Source organism: Anabas testudineus, chromosome 24 (assembly GCF_900324465.2).
Source record: "Anabas testudineus chromosome 24, fAnaTes1.2, whole genome shotgun sequence".
In the NCBI taxonomy this organism is placed as follows: Eukaryota; Metazoa; Chordata; class Actinopteri; order Anabantiformes; family Anabantidae; genus Anabas; species Anabas testudineus.
Genome location: NC_046632.1, coordinates 12,619,808 through 12,642,062, shown reverse-complemented (window position 1 = coordinate 12,642,062; position 22,255 = coordinate 12,619,808). Strand labels below are relative to the sequence as shown.

Sequence of the window (22,255 nt, the reverse complement as noted above, 5' to 3'; positions counted from 1 at the left end):
ACTGTTTCGCAAGTCTGTCTTAAAAGACAGACAGGTGGAAATACACTGTGCGTCCTCCCTGCAGATTAAACAATCTCTAACCTGCACATAAGTCATATAACAACTACAAAATGCAACTGTTATACAGGCTATCGTGTAAGTGATAAATCATTACTGGAAAGTGTGGGTACGATGATGCAGATCCAACCTCATCATCAATCAATCAATGGTCCCCTGTCAATGTAGTTTATTTAATATATTATATTATAGTAATATTTTATTAGGATTCCAGCATTATGAATGATAATGAATGTGAATTTGCTGTATGCATTGTATCTGATTGCAGTTTGGAGCTCTAACAAACACACGAGTTAGTAGGTCAGTAGGATCACAACAGTAAATTAATGCTCTGGGGCCACTAAGATCTTAATCATGCCATGATGGTGTGATCTGAGTACATATCTCTGTACTAAATCATCGAAGACCTAAAACAATCAGTGGATATTTAAATCATAATGCTACCTTCAAACCTGGCAACGCACTGTGCAGCCTGTGCTTCTGGTTTAAAGTGGGAATAGACTGACAGAGAATTAGGCCAACTGCACACTGAATAGAAAAGAAGTCCATTTATATATGTTACCACTAGATGTCAATATATCTGATGTTATAGATGTAAAATTATTACAATTACTTTTGCTAAAGTTTCAGTATGTGCTGATCCTGCTAAAAAAAAAAAACATGGACAAAAAGGGGACAGCAAAAATAAGGTGGAGAGAGGGATAAAACAATTAAATAAAATAAATCCAGGTGTCACCAGGAGAGGACCAGAGTTAGAATTACAACACACACTAATAAAATCAAATTAAATGTGTATAATAATCTCTGCAAAAAGATCTGCACACTGTACTGTAAGCTCCCAATTTACTACATTAGCCTGTTTTTCAGTAAATGCAGATCCCTATAGGTTTGTGTCCACTAGGTTTAAAAGTCACTAAACCAGACAGAACAACAAACTCAAACTGTCCCAGTTATTCTGTTCAATTTAACCTACTTTATTTTGGTTATTTTGTCAGCTTCCCTAAAAATTACAAGCTGGTTTAAACACACTGTGAAACGTGCCAAATGACATTAGATGTGTTACCTCTAATATTTTGATGTCTGCAGCTATATCTGTGCGCTGTGCTGGGTCTCAGCTTGTGAACCTCATATCATGATTCACGCTTGGCCTTTCATTACGCAAGCACAAGGTTCCCACGGACTGCTGGATACTCAAGTCTCACACACAAGTCTCGACAAATAGTGATGAATATTTAGTTAAAAATAATCATGAAACACGCCACTGGATACTAGTTTTTGACCTACATAGCAATAGTCTTTCATGATATATCCCTCCAAAATTGTAGTTGCTGAATGTTGGGTCAGGGTCTCTGTGTTAGAAACTTCTGCCCCTCCTTTAATGAGACCTATATTTAGGTCTTGTCAGCTTCAGGCACACACGGCTGTGTGACTGCTGGTGTGAGAGTATGCTTGGTGACCGTCCATGAGCAGTGACTTTGTTTTCCAGCAAATAAAGGAACTAACAGTGGTCCTCGGAATCAGGGACGAGGCAGGAAGTTTCTCTGGGCTGTTGTGCAAGTTGAAACTCTGTTTTTGCAAAAGAAACGGAAGAACTTGAGAGTTTATTTCTTGCCACTTCATAAGCTGAAACAGCCTAAGACAGACACAGACACTATGGGGGACAGGAAACATAAAGAGAGAGCTCCTATCGTGGAAGAAACAGACGTGAAGGTGCTTTTTGAAAGTGAAGCATCATTTTGGCCTGATGACAAAGCTGATTACCTACCGGCTGGAAACTCAATCTACTCTGCAATTCTAAGCAGAAATGAGGCTGTCAAGGATGCCAAGCGTCTTAAGACTTTTTTGGAACTGAGAGACAAATACGTAAAGAAGAAGGTTTTGTTTGAAGACCCTCTGTTCCCTGCAAACGACTCCTCACTCTTCTACAGTCAGACGCCTCCAATGAAGTTTGAGTGGAAACGCCCCTCTGTGAGTGCCAGACTATTGTCATCATATCCTTTAGGCAAGGTTACACTTAATGTGAAAGTGGCTCTAACATGTTTACAAAAGCTCTTCTCTAAAATCTCCATGCATCTCATCACTTCCTCGGGTGGGGTGGGGTATCAAGTTGATATTGTGGCATGGCTGTGAGAACATAGCTCTGGGTTATCACTTTCTGCAATCATGGACAGCTGACTCTCATACTCGCTGCCAGCTGGGACAACGTTGTGTTGGATTTGAGATTTCATATTTGTTTGCTTTCTGTGACACTAGCTTGCAACAGGGTTTGTGTTTTGTCCAAAGCTTTGCCTTTGACAGGAAACAACATGAAGTCTTAGAGCAGAATTTAGCAACATGCATGTACTGTAGGATGGTTTGGCATGAAGAGGCTCACTCCCTTGACTCACAGTACCTGCCAATACACCGACACTGATGTAAACACTGACAGACATGACAAATATATTATGTTACAGTAACAGTCCTCTATTCAGTGCAGTCCTGCATTACCTAAACTACATACAGATAATATAAATGATCTCTTTCATTATTGCACTGGTACATTAACAAATAAGCAGCACAATGTTGCATTACCTAATACAATATATATACAGTATACTGTATTTTGAGTTAAATGTGGATTTACTGTGTAAATATTAGTTAAAGGTTAAAAGTAGTGTGGAAAAAAACTGCTTAACACTTAAAATTAAATGTGACATTTATTTTCTTTTTAAATTTTTAAAAAATGTTAAATTTGTGCCTAACTAAATATGCTGCTACAACCAAACACTGTAAATAAAGACTTACAATTTACTGAATTTTACAGGGGACGCTCGGTGGGTTTTCCACTAGATAGATTCAGACTACCTTTCGTTTCTGGTCTTAAAAAATATGATAACTAACTACTGGTTGTAGCTTCATGTTTATAATTAAACCAATTTGATTACAGCCACCAGTAAGAACAAAGCACAACGTGTACAATATTTTATGTTATGTTATGTTAGAAGCTGAGTGTAATACACTGAAGCATGATTGCTACCTAATGGCATCAACGATAAATGAATCCCATCCAAGAGTCAGCAGCTGAGCGCGCTCTAAATTCAGAACATGAGGTGTCACTTTTACAGCTGTAGTCATTCTCAGGCAAAGTTGAGTCGTTACTGTTATTTCTCAAAAATAAGATATTAACGACACCTTTTTATCTCCCCAGAAACATATTTTCTAACATCCAAAAACTATACATTTCTGATAAGAGCTGGAAGTCTGTGTTGGATTTAGATTGATTTTAGTTGAAGTAGTTTCCAACATTTTAGCTTGTGACTGTTCTTCACGTAGTGTGGCCTTGATTGTCGTAATGACATGAGGTCTTCACCACATTCAGCAAAGCATTATCACTTGTTCAGAGGACTAAGAGGTCATGACCAGGAGAATTTGTGCTTCCTTATAAACATGCAGTGAATGCAAAAGGGCGATTCGTGGTCCCCACTCTGCTCCATCCAGACATTTTTTCCAAGTGGCCTTTGGTTTCAGGGTCATAGTGTAAATTGTTTAGAATTTCAAATGTCAACCAACACCACAAATGAAACTGTGTCATATTCAGAAAGATTGGACACATATCCTGGCTCATGCATTTTGCAGACATACGTCCTAACACTGTTATTCTTCTGTGCCAGGAAATCTGTGAAAACCCTCAGTTCATCATCGATGGAGCCAACAGGACAGACATCTGTCAAGGAGAACTGGGTACAGTTTACATGTTTTCTGCTTATAGTGGTTTTCAAACACACCAGGCTGCCTGGTAAGATGTCACAGACTGAAAGGGGCTGAGAACACAGATGCAAGTTTTGTATTTTTTTGTAGTTTGATGTGTAAAATCCCTGACTTGACCTAACTTCTCTTCCCTCAATTTTTGTAATACATATAGTGGAATGCGTTTAAGTAAGGTTTTGTGCAGTCAAAAGTAGTCATATTGAGGGGCAGTGTAAATAAGAGAAAAAATCAGCCTTAGCTTACTGACACCTGCAGTAACGTGGTTTTAATCTTTGACAGCAGTGTTACTTTATGCAGCAGTATGTTTGGATCAAGTGTCACAGCTCATGAATCTGCCCTTGACAGGTGATTGCTGGCTGCTGGCTGCCATCGCCTGTCTGACACTGAACGAGAAGCTGCTGTACAGAGTAATTCCCCAGGATCAGAGTTTCACCGAGAACTACGCCGGCATCTTCCATTTCCAGGTTCTAAAGTGACATCTGAGAAAGTGTGCAATAAACAACTAGAGTCTCTTCAAACTCACAAACAGACTTGCAGATCACAAACATGAGCATGTTTGTGGTCACAGCTGTTTAAAATCCAAACCCAATTCTTTCATAGAAATGTTCGTTTCAATAATGCCATCAAGCCTTTATTGAAATATGAATATACAATTTATGATATAACATTTTCCAAGAGGGGAAAATAAAAATATGTTAAGGAAAGCTAAGAGAAGGCCTTAATGAATGTGTATAAATCAATTATTAGTTTAAAGTTGATATAATATTTATATGATTTTCCTCCACTCTCTCATCCCCATTCTATTTTTCCTCTGTTCTGCTTCCTGTTTTCAGTTCTGGCGTTATGGCGAATGGGTCGATGTGGTTGTGGACGACCGCATCCCCACCTGCAACAAGCAGCTGGTGTTCACCAAATCTTTCAGAAAGAACGAGTTCTGGAGCGCTCTTCTGGAAAAGGCTTATGCAAAGTAAGAAGAGTCTATTAAAAGTCCTCTGCAAAGTGGAGGCGTAAATCTCTCACCTCCCATGTGTTGCTGTTACTTCAGTCAGTCTGTCAAGCAAGCTGTGAAGCCAGTGACCTAACACCTCACTGGGATTCCACTATGTGACTTATTTTATGTGAAACAAACATCTATAATAAGACCCAGAACTGAACCAAATATCTTGTTAGGGTGCATATTTCTTTGCAGTGTAACTGAGTAAACATCTCAAGTACTCTCATACTTTCAAATTGGCTGTAGACACTGTGAAAACTCCAAGCCTCGAAGTAGAGACATGTCAGCGCATTTACCCTAATGATTGACCTCTCTCTCAGATTGCACGGCTCCTATGAGGCACTGAAAGGGGGGAACACTTTGGAGGCCATGGAGGATTTCACAGGTGGAGTGACAGAGTTCTTCGAGTTGTCCGATGCCCCGAAAGATCTCTACACCATCATGAAGAAGGCGCTGGAGAGAGGCTCTCTGATGGGCTGCTCCATAGATGTGAGTGGTAGTGGAAACAGTCACATAAAGCAAATAAAGTGCAGACAACATACAAAGATTTAGAGTTATTAAGGTTTTAACAAGTTACAAAAAGAAGTTAAAATGAATATTTAACAAGGTGTTTGATGAGCTGTATCTCTCAGGCTTTGTCAGCCAGTGATATGGAGACTCGGACTGAGCATGGGCTGGTCAGAGGTCATGCTTACTCCATCATAGGCCTGGAGGAGGTACGGTTATATCCACTTAGTGTAAATGCAGATTTTGTATTATTTGTAAGGCAAGAACTTTTCCAGTAACGCTAACAAGTTGTTGTTGCCAGTGTGACGAGGTTGCAAAGGACTCCAGGATTCGTCTGATACGACTGCGCAACCCCTGGGGTTGGGTGCTGTGGAAGGGACCCTGGAATGTAAAGTAATAACATACATAGTCATATAATACTTACATAAATATGTATATTATTGAACAGCTATATACTGTTTTATGGTGCAGTAGATACATATTCCAGTAGTCCACTGGTCTATATCATACAGTTCATAAATGCTACTATGAGTTTGACTTTTCATTGTTCATGTGGTGATGAATGCTCACAGGGGATTAATGTGGTTTTATCTTCATAGTTCGAAGGAGTGGTCGACCATTTCCACTGCAGACAGGGACAACCTTAAAAAACAGACTGTAGAGGCGAGCGAGTTCTGGTGAGAGAAACCAATTTATTTCATCACATCTATAATTTGACATGTCAAAGTCTCCTAACTGTTGAACCATGAAACGTGCTACCCATCAACACGTGGTGCTAAATGTTTAAGTTAAGTTTGACCAACTCTGAGGTGGAGTTGGACTTAGCTGCTTATTGCAACAACCTCTAGTTCTCTAGTGAGAGGACTATTGCTAAATTACAGGGCCAACTTTTGCCTCACAATTTTTGCCACAAGGGGCATCACAACATTTAAAGCACTGTTTCTGTCCTAATATCCTTATATTGGATAAGGAAAATCGTTCCCCACACATCCCTCAACAGGAAAAAAAACTTATTTCATAAAGTGTTTGTCCTTGTTTGTGTTCCCATCTAGGATGTCCTTTGATGATTTCAAGAGGAACTTCACTAAGTTGGAATTGTGTAACCTCACTCCCGACGCACTGCAGGGTGATGAAAGAAACACCTGGACGGTGTCGGTCAATGAGGGTCGCTGGGTGAGAGGCAGCTCTGCTGGTGGCTGCAGGAACTTTCCAGGTCGACTCTTTTATATCAACATTACTGGGGTCTCATTGCCCACCAGAGCTTTTGTGTCTTTATTCAGGCTACTGTCACATGACCCCCAGTTGTAGATTCACCTACTGTGTTTTACAGACACGTTTTGGACAAACCCTCAGTATCGGTTGCAGCTGTATGAGGAGGACGATGACCCTGAGGACGGAGAGGTGGTCTGCACTGTCGTTGTGGCTTTGATGCAGAAAGGTCGGAGGATGCAGCGCCATAAAGGGGTGAAATTCCTCACCATCGGATTTTCCATCTATGAGGTAGAGATCTGGTGACCCTCAGCACCTTTCCTTCATCATCGATAAGCTGAGTTGAACTTTAATTCAATTTTCTCTGTGTCTCTGCAGGTACCGAAGGAGGTATGCCCACCTCGGAGAAGGACGTTATTTTGAAGTCCCTGTTCCCTGTTTTCACCAGATAGTTGTGTGTGTTGAATTTAGCCTTACACACAGTAGAGAATGTAAACCTCACAACACAAAATGCCCAAAATACAAAATGGCATATTTATCCTCATTATCAGTTCAGCTGTTGATCTGTTTTAATTAACAGCAGTAAATGCTTAGTCTATTATTAAAGATCATACTTGTTATCTTACAGTATCTACACATTAACTGCCTTTTTGCCATCTGCAGATGTGTGGACAGAATCAACATCTGCAGAAGGACTTCTTCTTGTACACGGCCTCCAAGGCTAAATGCAAGACCTACATCAACCTACGGGAGGTAACAGAGCGTTTCCGCCTGCCTCCTGGAGAGTACGTCATCATCCCCACGACCTTTGAACCCCATCAAGACGGAGAGTTCATCCTCAGGGTCTTCTCTGAGAAGCAGAGCACATCTGAGTAAGGATCACTCGTGATGCAACCGATGTTATTTAGGGGATTGTTGACAATAAAATTAGCTTTTAAATGATGACCATTAACAGGGCATGGAAGGAATCCTAATGAGTTTATTTTTCCACACAGGGAAGCAGAGAGCACGATTGAGTCAACCAAAACGCAGGTTTGCAACATGACTGAACAATATCTATCTAATATCTTATTAATTCTGACTGATATTGCAAACACAGATGCTTGAACTTATCTAAAGGGAGTTTAAAGAAGAGCTTCTCTGATGCCCTAGATTTTAGGAGGCTCTTCACAGGGTAGATAGCTAAATATGGAATCAAAACACACCAGACATGATACATAACTAACAGTGTCCTTGACATTAAAACACAGATGATACTAATATTGTGTTGCCACTTGAAACATAATAATCACTGTAGTAATTACCCAGTGGAAGGATTTTAACCATTTGCCTATTGAAATCTAGGTAGTGACTTTTTTTATTGGCCAGTCAGTATATGTACAGTACATGAGTTAGGGTTCATGTTGTAAATCCCAGTTGTGTATCCTACATATTCCATCCTCTTTGTTCTTAGGATCTCTTGTTTGTCCCACTGTTCATTCCTTGTTTTTCCCCACAAGAGTTACTAACAGACTTGAATATCCACGTGTTTTCCTCTGTTTCATCTCATTTCATCCTTCTATCCCTCCTTGTCTTATTGGCCATCAGCAAGACAACAAAAAGAAAGAAAAGGTAAAGTACAGTATGTGGCACTAGCATTACTAGATTACTCTTACTTATGATTTTACCACTCCTATTGCTTCTTTAGATTATACAGGTTGGTCCATAAGTATTTTAACAGTCACAGAACTTGTGCTGGATTTGAAATTAAACGATCAGCTTTAATTTAAGGCATTGGCCAAATGGGATGATACTATACTCATGGACCTAACTGTATGTTGGCAGGTCTAAAGTAGTTTGTACCGTCATTCAATGTACAGATTATAAGCATATAATGATCTAATAATCTCTCTCTCATCTGTTCTGTTTGTCTTTTCTATCCCTCCTCTCCTCTTCCTAACTATCAACATCATCCTAACTATCAACATCATCCACACGCCAGCCTATTTTATTTGTGTCAGACAGGGCACACGCCAACAAAGAAATCGAGCATGACGGCATTCAGGGTGAAAAGAGGAAGAAACCAAAGGTAACATCCTTGCAGCAAAGAAGTCTTTATTGAGCAGAAAATAGCTCATTGTGACCTTTTACTCTGGCAGCTATGAAATATAATCTCCTCCAGGTCAAATAACATCACTGGGAATAAAACAATTGAGTTTGATGCCAAATGGTCTCAAGTGGCTCAACTGCACCTGTTTTCCTTTAAGGCCTCAGAATGTACAGGCCCAGACGTGATCTCTGCTACTAAAATCAAATATACCAGTACCAATCAATCTTAACATTATATGATATATATACATATATCATTTCAAAAAGTAGTTGAATGTAACTATATAAATGGTCTATGGTCTAAATGGTAGAGGATAATGCTCAAACAAAGTGTGTGTAGCTGTTACATACTACTATCAAATAAGGCCCTCAAACCTCACAACCTTTTTTTCAACTTCAATTGTTTCTGCATTTACGATAGATTGGCCTTCAAACTTACTGTTTAAAATACTTTCCTGTTAGTACTAATAATGCACAGGGTCTCATGTTCTTATCTGTCCCTCAGCACAAACTGATACAACCTGAGGAGGAGACTGAAGAGGAAAAACAGTTCAGAGCCATTTACAAACAAATTGCCGGCGAGGTGAGTGCAACACAGAGCAAACCTGACGCCTTTTATTTGAAACCTATATGAAACACGTCCTTCCTCCTTCCTTTAGGACATGCAAATCTGTGCCAACGAACTCAAGACGATCATGAAGAATGTACTCGCCAAACGTGAGTTACTGACAAGATCACATCTAGCTTTGCAGACTGTATCATGTGTGTCATCACTAAAATCAAGTTTCTATCTTTTTCAACAGACAGTGAAATTAAGACAAAAGAAGGATTCAGTCTTGAAACTTGCCGGAGTATGATCGCCTTAATGGATGTATCCTAAACGTATTTGCACCCATGTTTACTACCTTGCAAACCTGTATTGTAAAAAGTTCTCCTTATTGCCCTTACTGTTATTACAATAGATCATAGTACTACGGTGCAGTAGTCAGTTTTAAAAGGACAGATGTTGAGTTAACAAGTACTTTGATGTGTTATGTTTCTTTGAATGAACCGTCTCCAGACTGATGGGACTGGAAAGCTGAACCTGCAGGAGTTCAAACACTTGTGGAAAAAGATCAAGGAGTGGCAGGTTAAGATAACTGTGTATCCTCCTTAATTTCTATTCATGTTTACCTGACTTACAAATATTTTATCTGACTGTGTCCTCATGTGTTTGTAGCTGATCTTCAAACGTTACGATAAAGACAAATCCTGCTCCATCAGTAGTTTTGAGATGAGGAATGCTGTTAATGATGCAGGTGAGGAGAATTTCTTTTGTCATTTGATGCCTACTCATTGTCATAGTATCGTTGTTTGAAACATTTTACTATGTATTAAACTGTAAGATCATGAAACTAATCCCATTCTATCCACACCAAGGGTTTCACCTCAACAAGCAGCTGTATGACATCATAGCCATGCGCTATGCAGACGAACACCTCAACATCGACTTTGACAGCTACATCTGCTGTTTTGTGAGGCTAGAGGGCATGTTCAGTAAGTACAGACCACAACTGAGCTTGTGCATTCAAAATTAACCTAAAAAAGCCATACTCTAACACCATAGGTTACGTGGCTTGAAGCAAAAATATCTACCAATACCAATTATTTTAACTAAATTAGTTTTGATAAAAATATGGAGTTCTTGACATGTTTCATGAAACTTTGCAGAGCCAAATTCAAATGACAGATTCCATTAGTAACTACGGTTACAACTAATTATCTGTTGTGTAACTCGCAGGGGCTTTTAACGCCTTTGACAAAGATGGAGATGGACTAATCAAGCTCAATGTCCTGGAGGTACGTGCTGCTCTCTGCCTCATGCTGCGTTTTAGTTCCTGTTTATATTTTTTCATATACAGTATTACACGCTTGTGAAAAACAACATCAAAGATTATTATCAGTCTTCAAAGCTGCTAAAATGTGATTACACTTTAATGGACTAGAAATACAGAAATAGCTGTAGCCTACAATAATTACCAGCTCATTTCTAATAATCACCTTATTAAGCTTGACTATGACAAACAAAACAAGTGGCATTTTAGTTTAGTGTTTTCTGCTCACCCACTAAATGATGTAAATACATTTTCAAAATGAAATTCTTTCTGCTCATCTTTTATTTTATTTTTTTTTTCTTTCCAGTGGCTTCAGCTGACCATGTACTCTTAAAGTCACAGTTTGAGGTCGGAGTAGCTGCTCACAGTCTGCGACTCATGTGACACCATCTCACTCATGACTCTTTCTTAAACAAACTGTATTTTTGCACATGGCGGTGATGATTACAGCCAAATGATGTCAATGTCAGTGTTTTCATTTAATGCTCCAGTTTTATGTTAAAAAAGTTAAACTGTGTTTTAGCTGATTTCTAAGCAACTGACATCTTTAAGCATCTTCTGTTTCTTAACTCTGTGGTGCGACAAGAGCGACAGAATTTGTCTAATCATCACATGTTTAACGTTACAAAGAGTTTGCCTAGTGATCTGACACTATTAAACAGTGCTACTGTGAAGCAAGTCTCAGTTATGTGCATTCAGTGATTGAGTATCATGATGCTGAAATATATTGGAAGTGTACAACGCGAAATAGATTTTCCTTTATTTCTGTAAACATACAGTAAGTATTAATTTCAAATGAAAGACAAAGTGTACAGTGTAGCATACAAAAGTTAAGGCAAGCTACTCGCTCTGGCTAAACATTTTGATAACCTTGCCTCTTAGTCACCACATGACAAAATTATTTCTCATGTGTGAACGTGTGATGGAAGAAACAATCAGAGACAGGAGGAAATAATGATAGAGCTGTGCAGTCAAGAAAAACAACACACAAGGTCAGCATATGATGAAAGTCTGACATCTGAATCTGTTCATACAACAGGATCAGTGGTGGCTCAATAACTAGACGTCTAGGAAACAGACGTCAAACCAAAACCAATGCGATCAAGAGCTTAAATGCAAAAAACACGGCCAATCACAGTCTCACTGAGCTACGCTGTGTGTTACATTTTCACATCCACTTTAGGCAGCACTGATCGTGAAAGCAAAACTGAGCAGATGTGTTGTAATGGAAGCAAATTCACCCTTGTTCCCTGCATCACTTTACCTCCAGTCAAGGCTGCACCTTACTGTCGCTCTCAGCGTGGTTCTGCATGTGTTCAGGCAGCTCCTGCAGGAAAAACCAAACATAGGTGAAAAGCTGTTCCCATAGAAAATGTCAGATTTTACGGTAATGTCATGTGAAGGCACTCACCTCAGATAATAAAACTATTAGTGTGAGACAGTCTAAATTGTTAAAACTACAGAATACATTGGGCTAATGACTTTAAAGCTAATTCTGTGTAGCTGGTGTATTTTCATTACCTGCCGCACTGACTGTTGTGTTGGAAAAAAACTGTTGCAGCCTCTCCAGCGACATCTGACTGTCTGCAGATTCGGGTTACTGTGATCTCCCACAAGGTGCTGCACAAGATGCTCTGCTATGCCGAAGATCAGAGAGCAATTCTGCCACTGAACCAGAAACAAATGTGAGGACAAAAGTCAGTCAGAAAATAAAACAATCATTAAATTTTTTCAGTAACATCTTACTGCACTAGATTAAAATATAGTGTGTGTGAGACAGAGTCCTTACCCAGCAGCGGTAGTTTTTCATTAAGTTGAGCTTAACAGCCTGAACGCTGCCATCATAACAGCCTGTGTAAATCTGTGTGGGACAAACAGTGTGAATACAACAAAAATGGAGCCAAGCGCCTTTTGAAAAATAAACCTTAATGCTGCAGGTTTAGACTCAAACCCGTGTGTCGTTCTCAGTCTACTTACCACACTCTTATGGACAGCCATGCACATCACCATATCACTGTGACCACCATACACCTGCAGGCGGTCATGGGACTACAAAAACGAAAAAACAAAAAAGAGATGAATCAATCAATCAGTATGGATGATTTATAGTTTCTGTAAAATGAAAATGAAAAATGTTTATTAAGTATTTTACACTGGTTGGTGAACCAGAATGACGCAGAAGAGATCCACGTTCACAAAATTCAGCATTTCCTCAAACGTTTTTGGATTTTTTTTTTTTTAATCAAGAGATATTTAATGTTCATTAAAAATATTCAATATTTAAAACACAGGAATCATCCATTCAGAAATACTGCGTTGAAAACTTTGAGTCCAAATTTTGCAACCACAAATCACAGTGGAATGAAGTCATAAATACCTGGAGCTCATAAACCCGGACCAGTTTATCAAGACAGGCCGTCACCATCACTTTCCCCAAGATGACAATCGATGTGACAGCATGATCGTGACCTTTGTAGATACGCACTAACTCGCCCGTCTACACATAATAAAAATAATTGCAACAACACAAGCATGAAATATAAACAGCAGAAACAACATTGACATGTTACAAGACTATGAAACAAAACGTCTCAGCAACTAAATTTGTGCTGTAGAGGAAATGTTCAGATTAAAAGACGCGTATTAATAAAGCATATAACAAGCTGCTTAAAGTGAGAAAACAGCTAAACCCTCTACTCCCGATCTGTAACACTCACATGGATGTTGTGGGCATGAACTGATGTGTCACTGGAGCCGCTGAAGACCAGGTCGTTCACCACCTGAACTCAGTTTAAAAAACAAAAAAAAACAAAGCTTAACATTTATTTAACGTCATGCTAACTCATGCCACTCCCATTCTACAACAGTTTACATGTGAAGAATTGGCGTCCGACCCTCACCTTCATACATAGAACAGTTTTGGTGTGACCCTCCAGGGAGCGCAACAGCAGGCCACTCTTGGCGTCTCGCACGCTTATGGTACTGTCATAGGAGCCGACCAGCAGCACCCGGCGGGCGCCCTCCTGCGCTGTAGCCAGACAGCTCACTCCTCGTGGCCCATGGCACTCGAATACATCCAACTGCTTTAGAGTCTGACAAGAGGCGTTGGGTGATAGTGTTGATGTGAAAAAGAGGAATGGAATAATCTTTGAAACACTTTTATACAGCAAGTATGACTTACTGTATAGAACATACAAATGTTTACTCACCTTTAAATCGTGACTAGCAACTGATCCGTTGGCGAGTCCGGCATACAAAACGTTCCAGGCTATGTGTAAACACAACACTCGGTCTGATAGAGTGAGCTGCTCCAGACATTTCTTAGACTTGAGGTGAAGTAAAAACAAAATACAAGGTTCACAGAAGTTGGTGTGTAGATTAACATCTGATGATTACACATCTTAACTAGGAAATTATAAACATTAAATACTTAAAACTAGCCAAAAAGACGAATTGTGACAGCAGCATGTACAAAAGGGAAGTAAATCAGCATTTATAATTCCTTTTTTCCCATCAGTTTTCACACTCTACTAGGAAATGAAATGTAATGTACAAATCACAAGAATGACTTGTGAGTAAAAGTGTTTTGTACCTTTATACTGTAACAGCGGATGGTCTGGTCGCTGGATCCAGTGTAAAGGCGTGCGGGCATGTTCGGGAGGGACGACACCAGCAGACAGTTGACTTTGTTTGTATGACCTTCAAACACCGCTTTGCACTCTCTAGTCTAGATACAGACAGACAAAACATATTGCTTAGTATGTAACACTTTTACTGTTTTCCACTTTGCTCACTTATCTCTCTACATGCACTGATTTAACTTAATCACATAACATTTGTCTGTATATGCATTCTATATGTTAAGTGTGTATTATCTGTATAGCTCTGTGTGCGTCTCTGTGAGAGTGACATAAGCAGATTTTTCTGGGCATTATGGCATTGAGTATGTTTATAATGATTTTAATTTAGAATTAATAGAATTCAAACTAATTTTAATTTTGGATCAGAACCAACTTACAACCAGACTGTAAGCTCGTGCAGTGTTGTCCCCGGAACAAGTGTACAACAGGCCGTCATGTACTTGCAGGCCGTGGACAGGTCCAGTGTGATTTGCAAATGTTCCCAAGGATGGTTCTTCATCATCGACAGACTCTGCAATAATGGCGATTACTGTAATTTTAACATTTTTCTATCACAGCCTTGTCTTAGCATCATCAATGCAGGAAAAAAACTCACCTGCAATATTACTGGTGTCCTTCACTGGCACAGCTGACAGCTGAACTTTTCTGAGGTCAAGACAAACAGGTCAGTGACTTTTCTCGTTTGTTTAGAAAAACAAACCATAGAATATTTCAGATCCCAAGACTGGATCTTACCTGTCGTTCGCACTTTGCAGAGACGTCTGTGTGCTTGCAGAACTGAACTCCACACTGACACACGTCTGAGGAGGCTCAGAGTGGACCGGAACACTCGAGACTGTGTCATGCAAGTACTCGTTGTCCGACTCATCAATATCAATGACCACGGGGTTGGAGGGCTCCATCATTTCAACAGAATCATCACTTTCGTTCCCATCATCACTGTGTGGCGCTGCAGCTGATGCATTTTTATCTCTTCGTGGGACAAACTTTTCTGCAGCTTGCTCTTTACCATGATTACCATGACCATCTGTCTCTTCATTAGAATCAATTTCATCTGTTTGTGCTTCTCCAATAGCTGACCTCACCTTTTTTCCACTGTCCTTTAACCGCTCCCTTGTCTCTTGCTCCTGCTGCCTAGCAGGTGAATCAGAAGAAGGAGGTGTATTCACTGATGTTGAAGCAGCAGAAGTTGTAAGAGCTGGTAGATGCGATGGTCTGAGCAGCAGTGAAGGGAGCAGATTGGAGGGAAAGAAGGGCACAGGCTGGTTCAGGGGTACTTGAGGTGCATCAGTGTTAGACAAGACTGCGTTGGCAAACTGACTGGTCTGTCCAGCTGTTGGTGAATGGCAGAAATCTTGCTTTATTGACACAGCGAGGGAGGCTGGATGAGGTTGGTTGATACATGGTGATGCTAGGGCTGTGGCAGGTGGTCGCGGGTTGGCAACAGAGGAAGGAAGAGGGGACAGTCTTGATAAGGTGGTGACTTTCTCTGCTACATTAGATGTTCCAGAGTATCCTTCTAAAAGAGATTTTAAAAAAAAGAGAGAGAAAAGCTTACAGTCTGATGCATTTGAGGGAATTTAAAAACAACAGGTAAATGTAGTGTACCCTGCATCCCCTGTAGGATCTCAATGCGCTTGGTTCTCAGGCTGTTGACCTCAGCAATGAACTGAAACAACAGGGAGAACAATTCAATGCAAAACATGTGGAAACAGTAAAAAAAAAAAAAGGATACATGGGTATTTTCTGCATTAGTGCTGGTACCTGTTGCCTCAACAGAAGGAGTCTTTGCACTTCCGCATATGCAGCTTGCAGGGCGTTGCGAGCCTGGACCAGAGATTTGTCCAAATCCTGCAAAGAGTGGCTCAGCTCATCCTCCCGCAGAGAGACTGCTAAAAGCTGGTCCATTTGACCCAGGTCTACAAGTAGACAGAAGATAAACTTTAAATATTTTTTCTAACTCTACCCTCGCACTCAATTTTCATTTTTAGACCTCTATTCTCCAGACACAGCTGATGGTTATTTTAGTTCAGGTACTTGCACAAGCTTTCAATAATCTTTTCTTCAGGTGTGCAAGACTTGTAAACAGACTTTGCTGTGCTGAAGTTGTGGCGCTCCACCAAGAAAAGCGTAATTCCTGCACACTGACTCCAAACCACACTTTTTGTTAGATGAACAACATTTCCATCTCAGGTTTTTCCACCAGGTCAAAATAGTGTTTGATGTAAATTTGTGGTTGGGAGTCAGTATGAGGGCGTTACCCTTTTCATTGATGCCCTTTCCCGGTAGACTTGCACCTACAGGAAAGGTTTGTATAATTACACTGGAATGAAAATACCTTCCATAAATCTTCACTCATCTCACACACTTAAATTTAATGTGGGATTAGTCAGAGAACAACAGTTCTTATATAAAATATTAGAATTACCCTTGTTAGACTTTGTTTTCTTCTTTTTTCCAACTGGCTCATTGTCGGAAATGCCAGCATCCTGCAAGAATATGTGATAATTACAATTCAGCAACAAAATGTTATGAGCAACCTGGATGTTTCAGCTAAACCACTCACTGTTAATGTGTTGTGCTTCCTCTTGTTGGTACCACTGTTGCCTCCATTATCAATCTCTAGGTTTGGTTCCAGTTTCACAGAAGCTGCTGTGACTTTGACAAAGTTCCTGTCCATCTGTGCAGTACCTGGCTGCTCTAAAGGTTCCTGCTGCTGAGATCCTAAATGAGTCTCTGTGTGAGGCCCAGGATTTGCTGGGTGCTGAGGTGGAAAAGGTGGAGTCGGGCATTGACCCGAAGGAGCATCTGGAAATGACTCCCAGTGGAAGCCTTCGGAAAGAGGCAAGTCACTGTCCCGTGGTTGTGGTTGTGTTGAGATTTCTCGGTCAGTCAAAGGATTTGACAATTCAATTCCAAACCTGTAAATACACACAGTGACAGTAAACAGCAAATAAATCTTAGGTTAAATGAAATACCTCCTGTGAAGATGACTTTCTTACCTAGGCATGCCTTTGCCACTGTCCTGCTTCTTCCTTTTCATCCCCTCATGTGTCTCGCACCAGCTTAACCTATTCTTGTCTCCTGATAAACTCAACAACTTATTAGGGGTTGGTCCAAGTCTGGTCTCCTTACCCCCTTGAGCTCTGCCGGGTTCGTGGGCAATTCGAACCTTACGGCTAATGTTCAGATTGGGTTCAGAGGACATTGCTCTGCCCAAACTCTGGCTGAGTGAAGACGGGGTATCGAGGACTCCCCGAGTTTCTTTGCTGGTTGACGGACCATCTGTAAGCACTGAACTCTCCTGGCAACGGTGAGGTGTTTCTTCTGTCATTCTGAACATTGTCTGTTTTATGTTAGCAGGAGCAGTGTTTGAAGCAGTAAGAGCAGGGTGGGCTTCAGTAGCAGGACTGCTGACGGGTGGAGAGTGCACATATGAGGCCCCTGCGGGTGGCTCTTTCCCAGTTCCGGGCACCTGGACACCTGCCATGCTATTCTGCCTCCTGGCTTCACGATCTGCTCTACAAGGCTCCCTCACACCCAGGGCTCTTCTTATTTGCCTCAGCATTGCACTGACGTCGACATCCCGTATGGGAGCAGCATTGATAGATTTGTTTGCTGAGTCAGGATTAGCAGAAACCTGTGAAGTTTCTTCTGCTGGCTGAGAAGATCCTGTACTCTCATTCTGGTCGTGATCAAAGATGATGGCTCCATCCTGAGGGAGGTGATCACTGGTGAAGTCTTTATCTGATCTGCTATCGTACTGCATATTGTAATAATCCTTCTGGCTGATGGCTGATCTTTGTGCTGGTGCATTAGTGGGATCTCGTTCGGTTTTGTAAGGTCTTTTAATAACCCTGTCTGTTTGGGATTTCTCCACTTTGATACTAACATGCTGATTGTAAGTTGATTGGGTGAACTGATCCCGAACATAAGGCTGATGCCAACTTCTACCTCCAGGCGTGCCTGACAAATGGTGAAACTCGCCACTTTGATTCTGAAATCGCGTTCCTCTTTGGTGAAGCGTTTTTTGCAGACTGAATTCTTTGTTCTCTTTGTTTTGAACAACAACACTGTTGCTACATTTCCGATTAATATCCTGCGTCTGCATAGGTGCATTCATGTTCACTGGTCTGGATGCCACTGGGTTTTTTCTACTGGTTCTCTGTAGCGTTTCTGCACGCTTCTGACCAGCTATTTGCTTCAGTTTCTTTTTTTTCTTTTTCATTGCTTTCTTCCTGTAATGGAAATAGAATTATAGTTGTTTAAACCCAAAAAAAAACACATATTCCAATGTGAATAAAATGAAACTGATGATCTAATATTAACGTTTTAACCCAACATTAGATAAACAGATACAAATCTTACTCCTCTTTCTTTAGTGTTTTGTTTCTCTCCAAGATTTGGTTGATGGTCTCTTTGCTGAGAGACTTAAACAGAGAGAGGGGCTTAACATGTTTAGACATCAAGCTCTTCATTTTGGCTTTGTGTTGAGCAGTGGAGATATGCTGGGCGTACTCATTCAAACCCATGGAGGGTGCCTTACATGCTTGGCACTTATGAACCGAATCTCTGTTTGTGGAAAAAAACATGGAGACATTTTTTATCAGATAAGCAGGAGGGTCAAAACCTGTCACCTCTCAGAGCTCTATTTAAGAAATAAAAGTCTACAATCGGTAAGAATTACTGCATTTGTGTTTGAAGTATGTTTATAATGATAATTACTCACTTGCCAAGTACTGTCTCCAACTCTCTGTGATGCAACATACCATGCATATGCTCTTGAGCTTCCTGTCGTTCAGAAAGATATTGTCAAGATTAAAGATTTTTTTTGTAACAGATGTAAAAAATCTTCTTTTTTTTTTTTTACTTACATATTTCATATAGAACCTGCGACATAAAATACAGTAGATTCTTTTGGTTTTCTTGGTCGATTTTGTGTTGTTGCTGATCTTCACAGGCTTTTTATCCACCCTCTCCTGTGGGGTCTCACCCTTAGCCATTTCTAAACATGTAAAACAAGAACAGAGAAAAACACATCTGAAAAGACAAGCATACAGCAGCATTAAATGAAGCATGTAGCAAACAAAGCCCAAATCATATTAACACAGAATTAATACAACATCCAAAGGAGCACAACGTGGTTGTTAAGTCACATCTAGCCTCCGTTCACCGAAAGATTAACATGTTGGAGTTTGACTTTGAGAGTTTTACAATGACGTTTCCTGCTTATAATTTACACAAGCTGTTAGGCAAAGTTAATAGCATTTTTGCTTATTCTTATGGGATTATATTAAGCTAAATATTAGGTTTAATCTGTAACAAGAGCATAATTACCAGACATATTTCACATGGCAACAAGACTGCGCTGCTGTTAAGCCGCCATGTTTTCTACGTACACTACGTCAAATTTACGTCGCCCAATCGGTTGGCGGACTGTTTTCGTAGATCTTTAAAACATAGACTCAACTCGATCTATAGCGTTTGACAATGCGGATGTTTTGGAGCTCTGATAAGTTGCAGAGACCACCGTTCTGTGCGGAAGCTAACATCTGTTGGCTGTTTGTTAGCTGTTTACAGAGTGCTAGCATCGCTTAGGGAAAATGTGCAACGGTTGTGTGCAAAAAGAATATCCGGACCGGGTAAGTTGAGATTTGTGTTAACACACAAAAGCTAAAAAGCTAGTGTATTACTAAGTTAGTAGCCGCTGGCGTTTTAGGTAGCTTAGCCCCAGTTTATTATGATGGCTATCGTTAGCAATGGCTAAAGTTAGCCATCATTTAGTTTATAGTCACCCACCTGAAACGATGATGCTCTATTTTATTGTTATAAAAGAAGACAAATGTTGAATGCGATGATGTCAAACATGTTATCTTTGATTCCCTGCCCAGGGGAACACTTGTCTGGAGAATGGCTCCTTCCTGATGAACTACATGGGCTGTGCCAGCTGCCATCAGAGGGACTTCGTGCTGATCAGCAATAAAACCACAGAGGACGAGGATGGAGAAGAAATAGTCACATACGATCGTTAGTCACTACTGTTGTGCTCCAATAAAACAATAGAGCAGTAGCTAACGATTTTTAATGTAATAGATAATATTTATGCAAAACAGATGTAGGTTGATTTATTATTGTTGTTACTGTTGTTGTTATAGGATTTATTGTCTGGTTGTAATACAGTAATCCAGAATGTCTGACACCCCCATCCACAATAATAAACAATGCACTAATTTCCATTTGTCTTTCTAATGCAGATGTTTGTAAAAATTGTGACCATGTCATCGCAAGACACGAATACACTTTCTCTGTTGTTGATGAATATCAGGTGATTAATGATGTCTGGTTTATTTTCCATAAATAAGTACATTCATATGTGTAAACTATTAGAGATTTGTTTTCTAGTTTTCTAGTATTGTATACTTATGCATGTTTTTTTTTATTGTCCAGGAGTACACTATGCTCTGCATGCTGTGTGGAAAGGCAGAGGACTCCATCAGCGTGTTACCAGATGACCCCAGACAGTCTGCTCTCTTCTAGCCTCAGAGGTCATCAAGTTCTTAGTTGCTTGCTCACTTCATGGTTGCAGCATCCATCCATCCACATTTTTATGCATTTTGTTCTTGGCTGTTTATGAACTAATGTATGGTAATAGCAGTTGAGCAGGAAATATATTTTTATTACCCTTTATGACAAAAGCAACAGTCTATATGTCAGCTATGTCTTGTAAATAAAAAGATTTTCTTACTAAGAATCTTTATTACCCTCTGCAGTTTTACCACTTGACACATTTTATCTGATGTTACAAAAAATATACAAGAGAAGGGAACTTCTAGTTTCTAATTAAAATTAAAATGTATAAAGTTGCCATTGCTGGTCATTCTGAAAAAGCTTTGGGGGATGCACAGTAAAATGTGCAAAAAGTCTGACTACTTTCTGAAGCTATTGTGTTATAACAATGTTTACAAAAATTAAAGACGCACACAAAGAAAGTTTACTCAGAAACAAACATTCTGCTAGTTAAAGGTCAAAGTTTATTCTGCCCGAAAGCTTGCTCCAAAATAGTTCAGTTCAAAGCCACCGAACTCTGGAGCAACTAGTGTTTGTTTAGTTCTGTGGGTTCAGAGGTGCAGCGGTGCATTCCAGATGCGGGGAAAACATAATCCATAGTTTTCCCAGTTAAGAACATATTTAGTTCTATTATTTAGTTGCTTGGGAATGAAAGTTCATTCTTGACCTTTGAAAAAGTGCTCAGACAAAATGGAAAGTTTAACATTGTTAGCTGATGACCATAAAATGGAACATTGTGTGACAGTATGGCCAGTTGAAAGCTCTGTTTTCTGCTTTGTTCAGAAATTATAGTGTCAACATTTTAGTTTCAAAAATACAAATTCAAAAATATCTACCTGTGATGTACTAGACTTATCTTATTTAATAAATTATATAAAAGTCTGCAAAAGTCTTAGGCAACCATTAGATCTGTTTATTTATTTCTCAGTTTTTACAACGAAAACACACAAAGTGGTTTCTTGGATGCTGTTTTTGCACAAAGACCATTCCTGATTGAGTTTCTTCGGACTATGGAAGGATAAACTCTGCATCCAGATGAAGCTGCCACATGCTGAGCCTGGTTCTCGCTGGGAATCTTCTGATGTCTTAACGAAGAAACTCTGAGAAACATCTCGTCAGATTTCGACAGGCCTTCCACTCTATCCTCTATAAAATCTTTACACTCATTATCTGTCACTTTAGCCAATAGCCTACCATTTTTTCCTAATATGTTTAAGTTTCAATACTGTTTACACAACTCATATAATTTCTAGTTATATTCTAAGAAACTAAGAAATTGCTTTATATATAGTTTTTTCTCTTATTTGTTCTGCTAAACTGCTGGTTATACATTGTCATTGTCCACACTGGTGTTCACCCCAGCACCTCTAGCTCGACTCAGTCACCAGCTCCTCAGCAGTCCCTCTCATGCGCACAGGGACGTCTGTCATTGAAAGCTGCTACTTCAACAAAATTTGACAGATTGTTTTCTAGGGACGTGTCACAGTCTTGGTTTACTTCAGTTTCGGGAAATCTGCCTTAGCATTTTAGCACATTACTTTTGAACTCACAAACTTTGGATATATGTGTTT

At 39.9% G+C, this 22,255-nt stretch overlaps 3 protein-coding genes across 8 annotated transcripts; 2 read left to right on the top strand and 1 right to left on the bottom strand.

The window, feature by feature from the left end:
* Positions 1-1,483: 1,483 nt before the first annotated feature.
* On the top strand, positions 1,484-11,443 carry capn3b (calpain 3b). 4 transcript variants are annotated; one of them, XM_026340994.1, is made up of 23 exons: positions 1,484-2,025; positions 3,708-3,777; positions 4,150-4,268; positions 4,638-4,771; positions 5,119-5,287; positions 5,431-5,514; positions 5,607-5,698; positions 5,905-5,982; positions 6,358-6,518; positions 6,636-6,805; positions 6,893-6,904; positions 7,178-7,386; positions 7,510-7,546; positions 8,102-8,125; positions 8,496-8,582; positions 9,108-9,185; positions 9,262-9,319; positions 9,406-9,473; positions 9,663-9,731; positions 9,822-9,900; positions 10,022-10,138; positions 10,383-10,441; positions 10,784-11,443. In XM_026340994.1, the coding sequence occupies exons 1-23, from the start codon at positions 1,711-1,713 to the stop codon at positions 10,808-10,810; spliced, it is 2,316 nt and encodes a 771-aa protein (XP_026196779.1). In that variant the 5' UTR covers positions 1,484-1,710; the 3' UTR covers positions 10,811-11,443. The 4 variants fall into 4 exon arrangements, with proteins under 4 accessions (XP_026196779.1, XP_026196780.1, XP_026196782.1 ...); XM_026340995.1 differs by lacking the exon at positions 8,102-8,125; XM_026340997.1 differs by lacking the exons at positions 1,484-2,025; positions 3,708-3,777; positions 4,150-4,268; ... (4 more) ...; positions 5,905-5,982; positions 6,358-6,518 and having other exon boundaries at positions 6,532-6,805; positions 6,893-6,938.
* znf106b (zinc finger protein 106b) lies at positions 11,220-20,033 on the bottom strand. 3 transcript variants are annotated; one of them, XM_026340992.1, is made up of 21 exons: positions 19,917-20,033; positions 18,992-19,122; positions 18,847-18,908; positions 18,486-18,689; positions 17,120-18,355; positions 16,684-17,038; positions 16,546-16,606; positions 15,882-16,036; positions 15,726-15,786; positions 14,853-15,636; positions 14,713-14,762; positions 14,495-14,628; positions 14,069-14,203; positions 13,686-13,802; positions 13,377-13,568; positions 13,194-13,256; positions 12,854-12,973; positions 12,454-12,525; positions 12,266-12,337; positions 11,998-12,144; positions 11,220-11,803 (listed from the first exon to the last, which is right to left on the bottom strand). In XM_026340992.1, exons 2-21 carry the CDS (start codon positions 19,118-19,120, stop codon positions 11,747-11,749), a joined length of 4,206 nt encoding a protein of 1,401 aa, XP_026196777.1. In that variant the 5' UTR covers positions 19,121-19,122; positions 19,917-20,033; the 3' UTR covers positions 11,220-11,746. The 3 variants fall into 3 exon arrangements, with proteins under 3 accessions (XP_026196777.1, XP_026196776.1, XP_026196775.1); XM_026340991.1 differs by lacking the exon at positions 19,917-20,033 and adding an exon at positions 19,455-19,511 and having other exon boundaries at positions 18,992-19,157; XM_026340990.1 differs by lacking the exon at positions 19,917-20,033 and adding an exon at positions 19,455-19,510.
* Positions 19,625-20,868, top strand: churc1 (churchill domain containing 1). Its single transcript, XM_026340998.1, has 4 exons — positions 19,625-19,759; positions 20,009-20,144; positions 20,372-20,442; positions 20,565-20,868. Exons 1-4 carry the CDS (start codon positions 19,721-19,723, stop codon positions 20,652-20,654), a joined length of 336 nt encoding a protein of 111 aa, XP_026196783.1. The 5' UTR covers positions 19,625-19,720; the 3' UTR covers positions 20,655-20,868.
* The last annotated feature ends 1,387 nt before the right edge of the window (positions 20,869-22,255 follow it).